General features: G+C 40.6%; 2 protein-coding genes across 3 annotated transcripts; one reads left to right on the forward strand and one right to left on the reverse strand.

The window, feature by feature from the left end:
• Nucleotides 1-320: 320 nt before the first annotated feature.
• LOC115750875 lies at nucleotides 321-9,456 on the forward strand. Of its 2 annotated transcripts, XM_030688493.2 has the most exons (5): nucleotides 322-392; nucleotides 567-603; nucleotides 680-783; nucleotides 6,228-6,336; nucleotides 8,991-9,456. In XM_030688493.2, exons 4-5 carry the CDS (start codon nucleotides 6,240-6,242, stop codon nucleotides 9,209-9,211), a joined length of 318 nt encoding a protein of 105 aa, XP_030544353.1. In that variant the 5' UTR covers nucleotides 322-392; nucleotides 567-603; nucleotides 680-783; nucleotides 6,228-6,239; the 3' UTR covers nucleotides 9,212-9,456. The 2 variants fall into 2 exon arrangements, with proteins under 2 accessions (XP_030544354.1, XP_030544353.1); XM_030688494.2 differs by lacking the exons at nucleotides 567-603; nucleotides 680-783 and having other exon boundaries at nucleotides 321-392.
• A 1,287-nt stretch (nucleotides 9,457-10,743) lies between these two features.
• LOC115750880 (protein argonaute 16-like) lies at nucleotides 10,744-16,843 on the reverse strand. The gene is made up of 22 exons (XM_048281631.1): nucleotides 16,502-16,843; nucleotides 16,183-16,388; nucleotides 15,884-16,102; nucleotides 15,656-15,792; nucleotides 15,477-15,574; nucleotides 15,304-15,401; nucleotides 15,041-15,212; nucleotides 14,822-14,938; nucleotides 14,609-14,716; nucleotides 14,470-14,532; nucleotides 13,904-14,017; nucleotides 13,626-13,803; nucleotides 13,425-13,545; nucleotides 13,228-13,372; nucleotides 13,012-13,142; nucleotides 12,539-12,604; nucleotides 12,043-12,106; nucleotides 11,661-11,778; nucleotides 11,503-11,576; nucleotides 11,130-11,224; nucleotides 11,014-11,045; nucleotides 10,744-10,913 (listed from the first exon to the last, which is right to left on the reverse strand). The coding sequence occupies exons 1-22, from the start codon at nucleotides 16,604-16,606 to the stop codon at nucleotides 10,744-10,746; spliced, it is 2,631 nt and encodes an 876-aa protein (XP_048137588.1). The 5' UTR covers nucleotides 16,607-16,843.
• Between the last annotated feature and the right edge of the window lie 2,158 nt (nucleotides 16,844-19,001).

Raw genomic sequence — 19,001 nt, forward strand, 5'->3', positions numbered from 1 at the left:
GTTATAGTAGAGCTGCTGTGATGAGCTTGCTCAATCTCGGACATTAGGGTGAGAGGCGGTGTGGATTAATCATGATCCGACTGAACATTTTGTAATGAATATGTGATCTTTACAATTATTTTCAAATAGAATTGTTTAGCATTGGTCACCTTGTCTCTCAACCCTTTTTTGGTCGGGAGAGACATTTTTATTGGTAACGATCAAGGTAGAATGCCCGATAAATGGGCTTCATTACATAGTAGATCCCAGAGAGCTCGGGATGGGAAGGACACGCAATTTTGAGGTAATTCTGTTTTTTCTTTGCGTCTTGGCTATCTAATCCGCGAAGTGCCCGAGCCGTCGCACCTACTGTCGCTCCTGGGCTGAAAGCTCCATCAACGTGGACAGTAAAGGTGCGATCTTTGGCGCTTCCCGAGTTGTTCTTGTTAGGAAACTTCTCGATCTGTTCTTTCTTCGCTGAGATCTGCCATCTTTGGTAACTTTTGAGTGAGGTTAGCGCTGAGTCTATGGCTGCGCTAGGGTCAGTTGGCTTCCCTCTAAAGACGTATTCGTTTCTTTCTTTCCAGATTCCCCACAGCACAGATGCCACTAAGTCCAAACCCGGTGAGTTGTTTTTGTGCTCTATCAGGGCGCAAAACCATTCTTCGAAACGAGCTAACCCAGAACTGGAAAATTTCAGGTCGAGCTTTGGGTTAGACCGCACTTCTTTGGTCCAAGGGCAGAGAAGACATAGGTGTTCAATTGTTTCTATATTCTGCTCACAGAGAGGACAATACGGATAAGGTAGGATTCTCCTTCGACACAAGTTTTCTTTCGTTGGGAGTGCATTTTGGCAGAGATTCCACTAGAAAAACTTGATCTTTGGGGGGGGACTTGAAGTTTCCAGATCACTGGCCATAGGTCTTTAGGTGGATTATATGATGATGATGCTTGGTCTGCTCTGTTCTGAGCTGTTAATTTTCTGATAGAGTGGTATCCAGTCTTGACCGTGTACATGCCATTTCTTGTGCATGTCCACACAATTTGATCTTTCTCAGTTTGAGGTCTGATCGGGATTGTCAGGATCTCGCAAACTGTTTGGTCATCAAAGTGTTCTCTCAAGGTTAATTCCTTCCATTGGCCTACCTCTTTTTCTATGAAACCAGAGACAAGCTCTGGTTCATTCCTCTTTGCAGGGCCATACAGTACTCCTTTTATTAGCCATTTGTCTTTTCTAGCTTTGATCTCTGTCCCATCTCCTACAGCCCACAGAATAGAGGGTGAGATAGAATCTCTTCCCATCATAAGAATTTGCCAACCCCAAGATGATCGCGGACCCCTCTCTGCATGCCAGAAGTCCCTATGTGGATAGTAGAGGCCTCTGAGAAGGAGACCCCAAGGGGAAGTTGGTTTCTTGCTTAGGCGCCAAGCTTGTTTTGCTAATAATGCCTTGTTAAAAACCATCAAGTCACGAAATCCCAAACCTCCTTCATCTTTTCTCATTTTCAGAATCTCCCATTTTTTCCAATAAACCCCTGCTTTTTTTTTCACTTGTTTTCCACCATGTTTTCCTTTAAGCTCTGAGGGAAATCTCTGCTGAAAAATATGCCTGATTTGTTCAAGTTTATGGCCTGTCCAGAGGCCATGCAATACTGATTGAGAATCAATGCGAAATTTTGACATTCCAGGATTTTCTCATCTAGAAAAAATATGGAATCATGTGCAAATAGGAGGTGAGAAAGAGTGGGGCACCATCTGTTTAGTTTGATCCCTTTAATTGATCCATCATCCACTGCTTTCCTCATCAGTAAAGTCAGTACATTGACCATCAAGATGAAAAGGTAGGGGGATAGAGGGTCCCCTTGACTAATCCCTCGGGATGGGTTAAAATATGGGAGAGGCTCTCCATTAACTTTGATACTAAAAGTAACAGTGGTAACACACTGCATAACCCAGCCAACCCATGTATCATTAAAACCGAATCTCTTCAAGCAAGCCTCTAGAAAATCCCACTCTATGCGATCGTAGGCTTTCTTCATGTTGAGTTTGAGTATTTCTTGGAACTTTTTTCTTCTTTTTCTGATTCTAATTTGATGCAATACCTCCTGTACCACAAAGATGATGTATTTGTCTCCCCTCCACAAAGGCACTTTGCTCCTTGGCTATAATTTCTGGCAACATGGGTTTAAGTCTGTTTGCCAAGACTTTGGCGATTATTTTGTAGCCAAAGTTGCACAAGCTAATAGGGCGGTATTGCTCCAATTTCTCAGGGTTTTGGACTTTTGGAATCAGGGTAATTTGTGTTCTGTTGAGGGTCAGCAGCATCTTCCCAGTTCTGAAAAATTCATTTATCTCCTAAAAAAATTCCAGCTTTCAAAGTCTCCCAATTCTGCTGGTAAAACAAACCATTTAATCCATCAGGGCCAGGGGCTTTCGTAGCCCCAAGTTGAAAGGCAGCTTTCTTTACTTCCTCCATACTCACATCAGCCAACAATGTCAAATTCATCTCCTCAGTGACTATTTTGGGGCACTGTTCTAAAACAGGAGAGAAGTTTCTTTTGACTTTCAGATTTGAATAGGTTGCGGAAAAAGTTGATTATCTCTTGCTTGACTAGTTTTGGCTCTGATACCCAGGGTGTGTCAGGCCCTTGAATCATGGAGATTCTGTTCCTCTGTCGTCATTGAATTGTTGTAGCATGAAAGAATTTTGTGCTTTTGTCCCCCCGTCCCCCGTCCCCCCCAAATTTCATCCAGTTTATTCGAGATTGAAGCCCCCAATACATTTCCTCTTGCCTCCAAGATGCCTCGATTTCTCCCTGGATCCTCTTTACTACTTCCATTTCGAGAGGCCTGTTACTTGTGTTTCTGTGCTGTTGAAGCTCCAACTGCAAGTATTTGACTGTTTTTTGCCCATTTCCGAAGGTTTTCTCGCTCCACTTTGTCAATGCCACTGTCACAGCCATTAATTTTTCTGTTAGGTTCTTTACAGCCAGCAGAGGGGAGAACCAAGCGTTCTTAATAACATCTCTGCATTCTTCATTTTCAAGCCAAAATGCCTCAAATTTGAATTCTCTCTTTCGTTTCTCCTTGTTCGCCTGGAGAGATAGCAGAATAGGGCTATGGTTAGATCCTATGGCTGGGAGTGCAAAAACTTCAGCTTCACAGAAAGGCCCTATCAAGTCGTTCTCTGATATTTTCTTCTCCATCCCAATTGTTCGACCACGTAAAAGCACATCTCTTACTCTCAAGATCCGTGAGAGAACATTTGTCCATAAATTCTTTAAAGGCAGTCACATGAAAATTCTCAGCCATGCGCTTCCCTACCTTTTCCCAGTAGTGAAGTACTTCATTGAAATCCCCCAAGCACACCCAAGGTAGCATATTCATGTCGCTTATGCCTCTTATTTCCTCCCAAAGCTGGAGTCTCTTTTGGAATATAAAAGGAGCATGGAACAAGGTGAACCTCATCTTCTTACCACAAACTCTCCGACTGTGATTCGAAGTTGATTTCAGCTCTCTCATCCCACATCATAGCCAAGCCCCCAGCTGTTCCGGTTGGGTCTCCAACACTATAATACGGAAAATTCAAACTTCTCTTGATCCTTTGGATAACCATCTCTCTATTTTTTGTCTCCATTAAGAAAATTACAGCAGGCCTATATTGAGCCACAAGGGCTCGCAGTTCTTGAATTGTTAAGGTTGTGCCCAACCCTTGACAATTCCAACTAAGGATATTCATTTCTCCTTTGGTGGCTTATTAGGGCTAGCCACCAAAGCCCATCCAGCAGTTTCTTCAGTCATTGCGATTGGAGTTTCCAGTGACTGAGTCTCATCCAGCCAACTATTGTTCGACGACAAAAGGTTATAGGGCTCAAACCTTTTTTGCTTCTTAAGAGAGGGTGTTTTCGGTTCCTTACACCCCTTCTTGCTTTCCTTGGTGGATTTTCCATGCGAGGGTGCTGGAAGCATTAGAATCTCTTTCCCAGCAGATGTTCCTGTTATCCTTGGACCCTCACCGGCAAAGTTGATTTCCAGGAAGTCATCCCTTCTTTTCTGTGGAGTTTCAGTGTTATCAAGTTTGCTTTTACCAGCCTCTAGCAATAATGGCTGCATTTGTTGTTCTTGAGTTTCTGGAACATTTTCCTCGGCTTCATTGGCTATTCCATTCTGTTTTTTTTCTCATTGTTCTTGATTTTCAGCCCTCAAACAGCTTCCAAAGCAGCTACCTTTCTTCGAGTCGAATTTTTCTTCAACATAAGAGACTTGCTTTACAATTGCTTGCATGATGCCCTGTCTTTCCGCAAGAATAACAGTAAAAAGGGAGTCGTTCATACTTGAAATCCAGCCAAATTCTTTTTCCCCTATGAGTGAAAGAATGTCCTACTCTTAGCTCATCATGGATATTCAGTTCCACTTTCGCCTTTCCTACCCTTTGTACAATAGGACCTCTATCTTCGACTTTCACCTAAGAGACTTTTCCTACTGTGCTGGCTATTTTGGTAATTATGCCTGCTGATTTCCGTTCAGGCGGTAGACCCAGAATGCACAAGTTTCAAATTCATAACAATGTGAGGTAGACCCAAAACTCTTACCCAGAACGCGCAGTTCTATGGTACAGACTGCAGTTCGCATGAAAATATAGAGGAAGAAGAAGTCCCTCTCTTCCCCAGAGCTTTGTCTAGGGTTGGTATTTTCTTTTTCATCCGTAAAGACACTCAAGCCCTCACAATCTTTGACTTTCCTCTCTCCCTCCACTGTGTTTTGCTTGGGTCTCTATTCCGTGGTTTTTCATTTTGGACTAAGCTTCAAGAAAAAATGGGCCTAGATGAAGCGACCACTGGCAGAGTACTATGTTTAATGAGGTTGAAAGAAGTCAATTTCTACGTTGTCTGGATCGGTTGAAACAGATTAGTATCACGACCCTATGTCTTATCCTACTATCCACCTCTCAATCCCGATAATAGAAAGATAACATCTTTCTAATGATCTTAAAAGTTCTTTGAGAACTTAGACTCTAAGCCTTCTCTCAAAAGTTCAAGCTCCGTAGAACATACATGCTGAAAGCTGGCCACAGAATGTGGGAAACACTGATTCATATATTGCACAAATGAATCAAGATCTAGCTCAGTTGAAAACCATGAGGTATAGCCCAACTTTCAGAAGTAGAAGCAAATAAACCTACAGCATTTAAGAGCAATTTTAAAGATGTAAACTATGCTGTTGCAGCTTTTATTCCAACTTATGCATATGAATGGTTTAAATTTAAATATCTTTGAACTTAACAATATCTGAGGGAATTTATTTACATTGGATGAAGTTAACTCACTTATAAATCATGTATAATAAATTCTCTCATAAATTGTTAAGTATGCTTCCAATAGAGCACAAAACCACCCAAAACTCACAAGTCAAAACACAACAAAACATTCTTTGGTTCTTCGGTGTCCCCATAGGTTCACAAGGATAAAAAATAGACATGCCTGGATCCCTTAAAAATCCTCCACTGAAATCAATGACTATCAAGTCTGTCCCAATAGAAAATTAAATAAGATGAATGAGAGTATTCAATTGAACAAATGATTAGGATTTAAAGGGGACATTTATCTTCTGCAACACCCAGCAATCATTTCAAGTCGATAAACAAAATTGAAGATTCCAACACAACATGATGTTTAGAGAATTGATTGTCAAATCTAATCAAAGAGACCATTTTCTGATGCCTGAAAAATAACTTGTACTCTTGGAGAGAGCCCAGCAAACTCCAAGAGTTGTGTGAACTAAAGCTCCTTGCACTAAGATGCTAGCAGTTACCGTTGCGGGGGAAGAGATGTCGCAGAAGATAAGAAAGGACATGAGAATAAACCCCTGGAAGAAAGTGGCTACTCACTTGCTGTAGTAGAATGTCACGAGGGCAGCCTTTGTTTGCAAATTTGGGCCTAAAAAGTTTCCTTTTCTGGACCATGTTCCTAAATTGTCTGAATATGCTGGAAGAATTTTTATGACTTGGCTTTACTTGCCAACTTTTTACTAGGCCAGTAAAAGATGGAAAAATTGTCGATCACAGATCTGAATAGGCATAATATCTCTCTCTCTAAGAGATGTGTTTGTATATCTGCTTGTGCTCGTGCATTGTCTAGATGATAATTAATTTTCTGCTCTGTACATGGTGGGCCAGAAATTTTTGGCTACATGAGTCAGTTCGAGGCCTGCAATATGTTTTGCAGTAACAGTACTTTTTTGTTTGGCAGAGCGGGGCTGCAATGGCTGGAGTTATAGAGAAATTCTTACTGGCATCGATGCTTATGTGGATAATTCCAGTTGCAGTTTTATATGGTTTCAACCATGATGTCTTTCCAGGTGAGGATATCTTTTTGCAACATGGTCTGCAATAAGGTGATTAATATATCTCAGAGAAAAGCCCGCTAGTGTATTTCATTGATTTCTTTATGCTCATCTCATGGAAGGTCAATAATTTAGAAGGGTTTGGCTTTAAGTCTTGACATCAATGCAGATTTAAAACTTCATTTGCCTTATCTGTGTTGGTCTTGCATTTGATCTCGCTTTGCCTCGATATGGCCAGTAATGGGTTTGTATTTCATATGCTTTTGTTGGGGTTTATCTGTCGTTTCCTTTAATTGTTGGAGCAGATGGATGAAATTACATTTGCAGTTTTCAGTTATTTTCATAATTTGTCTGTCCTTTAAATCATTTATCATAAGGTTGTTCGACCAAAATCTTCTGTTTGGCATGATAAAAATAGATAAAAACAAATAAGCTGTTCCTTGTTTAAATTGTTCTTGTGTGCCTTTCAGACTCTTGGCGTCTGCATGGACTTGTGTGTCATGCTTGTGCTTACCTTTAGAAGCAGAGTACCTCATAGAAGAATTCCCTTATGGCCGTTATGGTAGAACATATGCTTTCTTTTAGTTGTCTAACTTCAATGTAACTACTTATGGTTATGTGGGTAGTTATGCAGTGCCAAATCCTTTGAGATCCAGTGACTGACTTTGAAGGTGAAGTTTAGGATGACTTATCTAATCTTGGGCTTGAAGGGGGGATGTTCTTCTGACTCTACTAAACTTTGATCCTAGTGTTGCAATGTTGTGATGTTGGTGTGGCAAGATGAAGCAAGTTTGCAGAGTTATTATCGTGAAGGATATTTTAGAAATATGAACTTATTGTGGGGTTAACTGTTAAGGTGATTTCCAAGAGCCTGAGCAACTTGAATATTTTCTGTGAGGATAGAATATTAGATCTTTCACCAAGATGGATGTTAGTGATAATCTAGACTCGAGACAATAAAAACCAGAAAATATGCAATATTGAACTTTGAAGAACGGGCTTTGCTTCATGATCAGGGTGAGCTGGTTAGATATAGGGGTGGCTTCATCGGCTTGGATTGGAAGGAAGGGCTTTGCTTTCCGATCACTTTTTGAGACCGGTTTGGATGAGTGTGGGCAAGTTTGGGATTTGCTATCGCTTTCGGCTTGGAGTAGGTCACCCCCTTTGTGACTTAAAGGGCAAAGTCGCTGAAGCGATTCTAAAGGCCGAAGAGTGATCTTTGAATGCTACTACGCATCACCTACTATAGTAAGGTAGGTTGGGTATAGCAGGACTTGAACTGTGTGACCATTACGTTAAAAGCCCAACGCTTCACCAACTGAGCTATACGTCCCAAAAAATATGTACTAGCAAATAAGGAAAGGATTGGTGCGGAAAAGAAAAGAGGGCGCAGCTCTGTATGAGGCTCGTACTGTGGAGCAAGCAAAGGAAAAAAAAAAAAAACTACAGGGCGCACGTTATGACTCCCGCAAGAAAATGGTCTAGCTAACACGCCCCGACTTTAAAACTCAAGGAAAGCCTAGATCGATATGTGAAGCGCTCAAGCACCCAATTGGAATGATCGGCTAGTATTCTTAAATTGAAAATATTAAATAGCCACCATATCAATTCAAAGCCTGAACATCGGAGAAAAGCCACTGTAAGGAGAGGATGATCATGCTGCAATACCCCCTGGACAGAATATTCTTAAATTATTAGGTAATCCTAGTCTACTCTAGCCCACTTCACAGAAGCTGTTAGATCATGTGGGATCTATGTGTTACTGGCATGAACCAATAACTAATGTGGAGTGGGATAGCGTAGACCGGGAGTATCCAAAAAAAGCTCCCTCTAGTCCTCATGGTTATGCTATGTCGATCTTTGTTTCTAATTGTACATATCAATGTACAAACATAGCTTATATGTTTTTCTGTCAAATTGTAATCAGATGTACTTGGTTTAGTCTAGAGGGAGTCTATCAGGTGCTAGTGCCAGAAAATGGATGGCCCCACTTGGCTTGGCATATGGTCTCTTGTCAGGTCCTTGACTTTCTTCATGATCGTCATGGTATTCTGTGCTTCAAGTGCTGTACAAACGTATTGTCCTTGCAAACCTGTCCCTTGAAAAAATTTGAGGATCAATTTAGCATTTTCTGTGAGTCTCATATCCTCAAAGGCCAGGTTAAGAACATTTAATTTGTGGTAAGAAACACTTTTCAGTTATGCTTGATATCTAAAGGATGCAGTCAAATGGGTCATAGATGACTAATTGAAGTTATAGACATCTATGGTTTTTTTTTTTTTCCGTAGTTCATATCAAGAAATGTGGTTTGGGTGAACAATTATCTGTTTGAACCTCAGTCAACAAGAAAATTTGTCTTCATGGGGAAAACTTTCTGAATTTTATGGTTGTGCTCACCCTGTTACTTCCAGGTGCAACCTCCGGGAAAGGTTTTCTGCAATTTTATTATCTGTTTCTGTATGTCTGTCTGTCTCAGTGAACTTTTGCAACTTCCAATCATACTAATTTTTTGGGACCTGCGCTTGGTGTCCATAATGAGAGCACTTTTCCTGTTGAATGTGTCTTGTTCTCGGGTTACAAATATAGCTTGCTTAATCTAATTCACTATAGGCCAAATAGAAAGCTCGTGTATTTGGTTGTTAACATATACTTTCCTTTTTCTGGAGCAGGGTCAGGCGATTTATCTCCTCATTCTCTGACGTTGTGGAGTGGATTGCTTGCTGTTATAGCAGTCAATGCTGTGATTGGGTTCTATATATACTTGGCAATGAAGGAGCCCTCAGATAAGCATGAACCAGATCCTGCATTTCTTGCGCAAGCGAGAGCTAGTGTCCAAAAGCCTATAGAGTCGACTGAAGGTGCCTCTCAACCACGTGAGAAAGATGAGTAGGATCATTCTAAAGCTCATATTTCTCTGCTTGCTGTTGTGTCCTGGTTAGCAAGATGAATTCATACCTAAATCAAGGCCAAGAATGAAGTTCTTCTATCATACTGATGGTCTAGCAAATACCCTTTGGAATGGTTCTTGGGTCTTGTTTTTGTGAGAAATCTGCCTTTTCGAACAATCGATTTCATGTTTGATTGTGTGGGATCATTAGGTGTTCCCAGTGGCCATGTTAGGGAGCACATCCTCTTTAACAACATTTTTGTACTTGCTTGTACCTAGTTGAAACATGGCTGATTGGATATAAATCCTTGTTCTAGATATGTATCCACCTTTGCTTTTTGGTAATGTTAGGATTGTCGCTTTTGCAAACAATAGTAAAATCATCGTTATACTATATTGATGCTTAGGAGAGGTCCTAAACACGGTTGCTCTAATCTGTGAAGCAATGGCTCCTTTCGGTTTGTTATTTACTTCACTTACTAACCAATGGTTTGGCCAGAAAAATATCGGTTTAGTTTGGAATTGGGTCCCCTTTAACTATTCAATGTCCAGTGTCTTGCCACTAGAATTCCCCTAGAGATTCAGCTTCACAGATTTGTATCTTTGATTTGCCCGCTTTGCTGGATTCCATCTCGACATTATTGGTACTTTTAGGCTTCTTCCCAATATGTTCCTGCATTTTTGCCGAGTTCTAAGCCGGGGCATGATCATCGAGTCTACTGGCTGGAATCGATGTTTATAGCATGAGCAAAGCAGCGAAAGGTATGGAGGCATTGCAACCTCGGACTGAAATTCACTTGTCTGGAAACCAACTACAGCGATTTCTCGGGTGCTCTACACATAAAAGTAGTCAAAAGAAGTGGGATTCATCGATTGGACGGTCCCAAGTGTCCGGTGCATCAGATCAATTTAATAAATTGTTATGCTAATAAAGTACACAGGTAGAGATTATCTATCCTTCATGATCTGCACAGGTATTCGAATTGGGTCTCCATATCAGTCCATTCTAGAACTAGCCAACTTAGGATCAAATTCGTCGCATTTGTTGATTTCACCTTAGTGTGAACATGCAATCACGAAATACATCAAATGAGGAACTATAATCATGAATTAATTCTTCTGCTAGGGTTTCTGAGCTTCATGGGCAACACATTGCCGAAGAATTAAGTTGCAAGGCGCCTTCGACAGCAACGAGACAAGCAAATTCCCCTTTCACACGGCGGTAGTCCCATATATTATTTTATTGTGAAAGACTAGATTGACTCGTTCTGCAAATTAAAGCAGAATTTTACATATGTTTGTTGGGAAAATTGTCAAAAATGTCCAGATTTTCTTGTACATTAAAGTGATTGCTTCATATGTTTCCTGTACCTTAGCTCTTCCATATGGTTAACCTATAAAACGGCTAAACTAGAGGTCGCCTACATATGAACTTGGTACCTAATTCTATGAATTATGAACGTCAATTAAACTACCGACAATCATAGAGAGCAGTGACCGGCACACTAGCAGAAGAACATAGAGCTGCAGACACACTAGCAGAAGAACATAGAGCTGCAGACGTTGTTGTGCAACATGGGGAGAGCGGGTACAAGACGAGCAGATGCTGTGGAATCTTGTCCAGACGAGGATTCTGATAAGTCCTCGAACTTGATAAATTGGGACACCTGCTTTGCAGCAAGGTGTGCGTAGTATATCGGAGCAACTGCAGAAGGGAAAATGTATTCATTACAGGCAAAAGGAGGGACTCGACAATACTGCATAGAACGCTGGGAATGCAAGAGCGTCTATGTAAAGAAAACTACCAATCGAGACGGCGGTGGTGCTCCTCTGGTATCCAATTGAACACAAGGAAGAACAAGATGTCAACAGAGACAATCGAACAGACCGCCAAATAAGAGAATCGGCAAAAAATACTCACACGTAGCATAGCGAGTGAATAAGATTTTGCAATCCATTAGCAGAGAAACCAATCTCATCAATTAGAACATGATAGTGTGCCGGTCTAGAAGTTCCCTATTATCCATGAAAACCAAATCATTATGAATGTTGACGCAAAGTCGAGAAAGAATGTTGGGTTTGAAGTTGCTGATGAGTAACCATACTCAAAAGGGCATACAATTATTTGGATTATTGCAACCTCAGCCCTTGCAAATAGGCTTTTTTAAGTTAATGGCAGAACCTAGTTCTCAAAAAGGATCTTATCATAGGACATAAATGTGCATTTAAATACAAAACCAGGCTAATTGAGGTGCATAACTTCAGATTCTATACTAAAAACACAAAGCACTCACAATCATCCCGGCATGAGCGCACATGTAGAAGTCGTAGTTTGTTGGATGTACGATCATTGAATCCACCACTGTCCCTGGAGAGAGAGACGGAGGGAGTGGTTGGGGATAAGAAGAAATGATAAATTGCTAAAGAGAACCATTAATTATAAGGGACATACCAGGCGGAACATTTTCCGAATAATCAGCTTGAAACAGCTTAGTGTGGTGATTCTTTTGCGCCACAATAACTGTGAATTTTGGAGCAATATACTCGTTCCCTTCCAATTTCTGATAGGCCTGTACTACATACAAGGACCATAAAACCCACAAACACAAATAGCAAGCTTTGACATTTCAAGCTGTGCTCATACGAGAAACATCGATGCAATGTTGCCAACTTGAAAGACATCATTTCTAGGGGTCTGAAATTCGACTACGTTTATAGCTTCAAACATATCTAACCAGACACAATCTTAATACGAACTTATAGATGTTCCACATGCATGAAGTAGTTAAAGATTAATGGAAAGGGAAACAAAAGATGCATAACTAGAGCCATACCTTGATAATTTGCTTCAGCTCGATGTTTAAAACTTGATTGAACTGTGACTCGCTCACTCCATCCCTTACAAAAGAAAGTGGATAAAGGCAAAGAGCAGTAACCCCGAATGAAAAAAGCAGCAACGCAACGCAAGGTTGAGGCTACAGGAACTAATTAACAACACCTAAACTTCAACTAAGGTCCGATCAGGCGCTCTTCTCGGACAGTTAATCAAATTATCAGAAAGAAGGGCAGGACAAAATGGAAAAAGGAAAAGAAAAAACTGAGTTATCCTCAATTTCTTGAGGAGATCACAGAACAATCAAGCTAACTTAGATATTTAAAAGCAACCAGCAGGCAGCAACATGTCATGATAACATTTTGACTGCATAAGTTCAATTTATCACATTCCGAAACTTATTAGGCGACGAGCTGAGCTGCCGTGCAATGATTCAGATGGTTGAGAGAGATAGATAGAAATTTTCTTTGATATTCAGAAATCAAATGCAACAATACCGGAAAACAATTATCTGAGTCGGCTTGCGTCCATTGCTTGACAGGTAGAAGTCAAAGAGCAGTTCTCTGCAAAAGGAAAAGGAAAATCTCCCTCGAATAAAACATGCTTAGAAGAATTGTGTCACAGACAATGTCAAATAGTGGCCAAAGCCGATACGTAGCGATGAAAATAATAAAACTAAGAACATAGAGAACGGCGCATATGCACAATAAATCCACTATTCTTACATCGCAGATTTTCAGAGCTTGCAATTGTAGTGTGCACAGCAATGACAAACTAACCGAGGAAATAGAAACATAGTCACACATGCACAAACAACTGAGAAAATTTATCACTATGAAATGAAGTACAGTTCTTAGAGAAATTCAATGGGACATTAGTACACGTTCGAATGCTTCTATGGTAGCTACCAGTTAACACTGATTGAGAATGAAACTTTAACTTTAATATCATGAGATTACGATGTGCATACCTCATGATACCGTCATCAGACTTGTCAGCCACAGGCTTATACAAAGCATCAATCATCTCCTCCCTCGGCGACTGTGATCTTACAGATGCTCTATATCTCGAAATCAATGGCCAACATCGAGAGCTGACAACCTACTCATGATGCAATAAGATTGTTACAGGAACGACACCGACAACGGTCGGAATAACGTTCACTACTTCTACTTGGACCGTTTACCGCAGCAACAGATGGCATATCTGATCGGCCAGGAGAACCATGAGAGACGTCCATACCCAGAATCATTGTAGGAGTATCCTCTATTATGGGGACTCTTGAAGAGTGCTCTATTGCCAACAAAGAATTTATTCCCCCAAGTGGCAGCCTAGGAACAGGGCCAGAAATCTAATTACCTTTTAAAATTGAGGCCTTTGCACGTTGGTACCTTCAAGTTGACTTTAAGGAGCAAGTTTGTAAGGTATTGATCGTTTATCTTCAATGGGGAAACGCACTGCGTGACAACACCCTGTTCACTGAGACATTTCCTCTTCCAAGGCCCTTTGAAATAAAAGGCCATTAAAGTTGAGAATTCACCAAGAAATAAGCAAACCCAAACAAAAACAACGTAGCACTCCTACCATAGATATCGGAGTTCTTCCGCTCCGACAGAACACATAGAATGAGATCAGGTCGACGTCCATACTCATTTTTAATCGGCTCTTGCAACCTCTGAAACATCCTTTCTACTCTTCTGACAGGACTCTCCCTTCGCATGTGGGAGTCTTCCTCAAGAAGTAAGAATGGTTGTTCAATTCGCTGAGAGAGAGGGAGGGAGAGGGAGGGGTGGGGGGGTCAACAGAGTAAGAGATTCAACTTTCAAGTGCGCATGATGACCATTTACTTTGGTTTTACATGCCAGACCCTTACTCCGAGCGCACTCAATCAACTCACGTGAAAGGCGACGAGTATCACAGCGAGCATGACAGTTGACAATTACCCAAAGTTCGATGTTGGAAGGTTGCAAAAGGGTCTACAGATCGAGTTCGAAAGAAAACATAAAACAGGTGATTAATTAAGAAGAAAATCAAGATTAAAAGCAAGGAAAATAACACAAATAGTCCATGAAATTTGGTCCAATATGCTATGTGGTCCCTGAACTACTATAATCTAATATGCAACCTTGAACTTTCAATTCGTTTAATGTGGTCCCCGAACTCTCAATTTAACTCATGAACTATAAGAAAATATTCAATGTTGTCTCTGAATTTGAATTAATGGAAGTACGGTATTGAATATTTTCATATAGTTCAGGGACTATTTCAAAAGTTCAGGGACCATATTAAATAAATTGAAAGTTCAGGGATTGTATTGCATATTATGCTAAAGTTCAGGGATCACATTGCGCATTGGACAAGTTAAAATTCAAGCACTAATGTAGAGCAGATTTTCACAAGTTAAAAATGCAGGAGCCCATGACAATACTCTTTGATTGTAGTTCCACCGTCCATTACGAGGGATGCAATCATTTCCATTCCCCACCTTCAGCTGTCAGTGACAAAATACACGTCAACTAACACAAAGCAAAAACCCTCCTATTCTTAACACACCTTCATGCATGTACCTTTGGGGATTCAAGAACACGGCCTTCAACTTTGGTCAATTGCTTTTCCAAGGAAATACCAAACTCAGCTAGCACAGGATCCTCATCATATCGGTAGTTTCTCAAAGCCTATTGATTTCTCAAGAAAAAACAATTGCATCTTTATATTCGCAGGGAAGAAAGAAAAAACATGACAAAGATCAGTGGGAAGCAGAGTTGATCTGCAGTATGTACATCAGCTAGATTTCTCATCCTCTCTGGAGGCTTTTGCCTTGATTTCTCAACTAAAGATGCTCTCTGCGCCGACGACAGTGTTTTCGTGTAGCGTTGAAGTGAAACGAGTGAACAAAGCTGTGAAGTGAAAGCAAAGGGGACAATGTTTTAGAGAGTTAGATCTCAATGCTTAGGGTGATGACCGCGAAGTTGAACCAGTATTAGAAGAAAGTGACCTACCTCCAGAGGAAGGTAATTCGGCCGATTTGGTTTGCCAACATCAAGGCAGGGCAAGTATGCAGAGTATGTAAGCTCGATGCCTCGGTGCTTATCGAAGTATTCGGCTACAGTAATATCCATAGTCTGCTCCTGGTCATCTGGGCCTTTCCTGTTTTTCAGTCTCATAGGGAAACTTGGGGACAACAGGAAAATGTTAGAGCTTCCTTCTTTTTTCCAGGAAAGAGGAAAAAAAATGGCTAAAAAGCCACATAGATATCACATACAATTGCTTATTGCATGGCTTCCCACTAAGACCAACTATTTTGTACTCCATGTTACTGTGATTGGTCTTAACTCTCAGATTCTTCAGCATCCTCTTGGCCTGCATGAAAGGATGACATTACTTAGATTTGGAGCCGCCTGTAATCTACAGCATGAAGTTTGACGTTTTCTTTACCTTAGCCCAGTCAAGATGACGATGTTCCTTCACATTCTGGTTGGCTAAAAGGAACTTAATCACGGGTCCAGGCGTGAGGATCATTGTCGTAGTCACGTCTTCATTAACGAAAAAAGATGAGGATTACTGGACATGTCATGTCGAAAGAAATGTAGTGAGTGGTATGAAAAGAATCCTACCCCTATTCAGGGACAAGCCACCCTCAGTCGGACGAAAGCTGGCATGAAAACCTTTAACACCAGCTACGCCTCCTCCGACATCTGTGAAATTCCTTGAATCATCATGGAAGAATGACTGTCTTACCAGAAGGCATCCCCTGCATATCCAGCAGCTCGTCAACAGCAAATCATAGTTATCATCGCGTAATGGAAAATTGGAAATGAGTAAAACAGTAACAGAAATATTGCCTTTTCGCCGCTGTCTGTCTCAATGCTATATCAAGCACTCTTAGAGCATCCTGGGCATTATTATCCTTATCCTTTCCTTTTGAACCAAGAAAGATCGACTTCAAGGGCACTCTTGCAGCATAGCTTATTTCTACCTGAAAAGTCCTCGACCGAAAAGAGCATTTTGACCGTTTAGCAGAACGATCCGAACTCTCGCCGCCACCAAGGTTGTCGCTTTCCCTGACACTACACATTCATTTAGTGGGCTTGTGATTCAACTTTAGGAAAGGAACTCGCAAGGAATTTTGCAACTTACACACCTCTTTGCAAAAGAATCCTCAAGAACCACAGTGAATTCGAGCTTGTTCTGAGGCAGGGGACCCACTGTATACAGAGTGTTTTCTCCATCATAAGCAAATTTCTTACCAGCTAGTTCAGAAGAATAGGTTTGATATAGCTTGTCAATAAGCTTTCTCCCGATTCCCTTTCCCTCGACAGCTCTCTTATCTTCTGAAGCAATTGAAACCTGCGAAAGAGAGATCTCGATGTATTTAACGTATTAAAAAAGGTAACTGGATATATTCACTTGGGTAACCACTTGGACAAAATGCTTGCACATATATAACAAGCTAAACATACACTGTACTGGTAGAAAACTGCATCTGGTACATTGACAGAAACTTTAAAGTGGTTGGTGAGCAGATTGATTCGCCTTCCGTCATTCCCTTTCCCACCCCTGCCCATGATGGAGTATTTAGGAGAATCCGCGCACTCAGGCTTGTTGTTGGGAGGAAGATTTGGGGTTGGAACAGCACACGGCAGATTTCGGCTTTCCTTGCAGATAAACTTTGTCCATCTTCATTTAGAAAACACCCAAAAATTCTCTACTGCAAGCTCTTCTGTCAAAAATTGTGTGAAACGCGGAATAGTTCACTGCTCAGTCACCAGGCATTGTAAATAATCAAATGAACAAGCTTAGGTGAGACACGCCAAGAGCGTTTTCTTCATCCTCCACAGGGTAAAACTGCAGTGGGCCGTTTTCAGTCGCTGCTCAGCTAGCACAAAACCAAACTCTAACCAGAACCCAGCATTCCCATCGATCATCCACAGGCATTGACGAACGAAACAAAGACAGAAATATAAAACAGCTTCGTCGTAGTTGAAGCAGTGTCATCATCGGACCATAAAGAACCTCGAACATCACACTCCATGACAAACCATGTAGAGAGATAGTGAACTCGAAGGAGAAAAGAGAGGATTAAACACCATGGCAATAAAAAGAAAGGTCAGAGTTTTTACACGGAGATTGGAGCGAATGGAGAGAGATATTAGGGTGGCGTTGGGCAGAAGAGATTGAAGTGCGATCAGCAAGCGCTGAAGTGTCGAAAGAACCGGCAACCTCCTTATTTTTTCAGTTTTTCAAATTCCACATGTCCCGTTCGGGGTCTATCCCATCTCATAAGTGAGATTTTTTTTATCGGACGGTATCAACCGAACCCCAGCTATATCCAGTCATATTCGTATTTTAGATCGCTCAAACATCGGATAGGATAAAAGTTATCCGAAAGAACCGTCAACCTCCTTATTTTTCAGTTTTCTACGTGTCCTGATCGGGATCTATCCCACCTCATAAGTGAGATATTTTTATGAAACTATATCAATAAGACCCAGGCTATATCCAGATATATTCGTATTTCAGATCACTCCAAACACCGAATAGGATAAAAGTAATCCTATTCGCCGTTTTGTCCGGCCCACTCAAGTTCTATTTCGGGTCTTCATGGGTGAAAACTAGTATGGAGGGAAAAAAGGAGCCAGCGACGTCACGTGCTGGCCTGTGCTACTGCTAGCTAGCCTAACGTTGCCTCACAAAATATTCAGAGAGGCTTGTAAGAAGACTTGCATTACTCACATGATTTGGATGATCCGATCCAAATATCCGCATTAAGTTCTTTTTCGGATCTTAAGGTGAATATCTCGTCCTCTTATCTACCAACTATCCGCATTAATTACGCGCGCATTCTTTTTATAACACCCTTGAAATATTATAGTGCCCATTGACAAAATTAGAAAAAATTACCCAAAAAGTCCTAGATTTACTGCATATTTATCAATTCAGTCTTAATTTTTTTTAAATTTTGCTAATTGAATCATAAATATTTTTATATTTTATCAATTGAATCTATCCGGCCAACTTTGTTAGAAAATTGTGGTCGTGGATGCTGATCGCTCTACATGGCATGGCAGGCGTTGACGTGAACAATTTTAAATATTTTGATATTTTTTTGAATTTTTTATTTAGTTTATTATTTTTTCCTTTTTTTCTTTTCTTCTGTTTTATTCTCTTATTTTTTATTGTTTTTATTTTTTTTCATTTTTCCCTCCACTGGCCATCACGATGGCCAGCGGAGGGAAAAAGGAAAAAAAAACAAGAAAAGAAAAAAAAAAGACAAAAGTAAAGACGAAAATAAAAGAAAGGAAAAAAAAAGAAAAAACATTATCAAAGTGGAAAAAAATATGAAAATATCATTAAATTTTATCTATGCTAGCTCCGATTGTGCCACTTTTAAGCAATTATTATCCAAAACTAGTAGGATGGATTCAATTGGCAAATTGAGAAAATATTTAGGATTCAATTGAAAATATTAAAATATTTAGGACTAAATTGGTAAAAATATAATAAATTTAAAACTTTTTGAATAATTTTCCCGAAAACTTAGATACAACAAATTTCTAGTGACTAGTCTCGAAAAATCCATCCGCCGAAAATTCTTCCGCTAGAAGAAGAGATCGGGGGAGCCATCTCCAGTTGACTTTGACCAACCCAATAAGACGATAAGGGACGGGCAAATCAACTTTGGTTCGCATGGCTTCAACTGAACTCCAAAATCCTTTTCGATTCCGCTTTCCTCGTACCGTTTCCCGGGCTGTTCTGTCGCTGTCGGTTTCCCTGCTCCGAGGTTTCGCACGTCATCTTCAGCAACTAAATCGGGATCGACCCTCCTTTGCCCCAGAAGAATCGGTCAACTCTCTCATCAAACACTTCTCACACTTCTCACATGGGGAGTCCTCCCTTTTCTGTCGGAGCTTCCAGTTTATCAGTTTTTGAGTGTCGAACTGTTTCCATCGACGATCTCCC

The sequence above is a fragment of the Rhodamnia argentea genome, chromosome 7, assembly GCF_020921035.1.
Source record: "Rhodamnia argentea isolate NSW1041297 chromosome 7, ASM2092103v1, whole genome shotgun sequence".
NCBI classification, from domain to species: domain Eukaryota; kingdom Viridiplantae; phylum Streptophyta; class Magnoliopsida; order Myrtales; family Myrtaceae; genus Rhodamnia; species Rhodamnia argentea.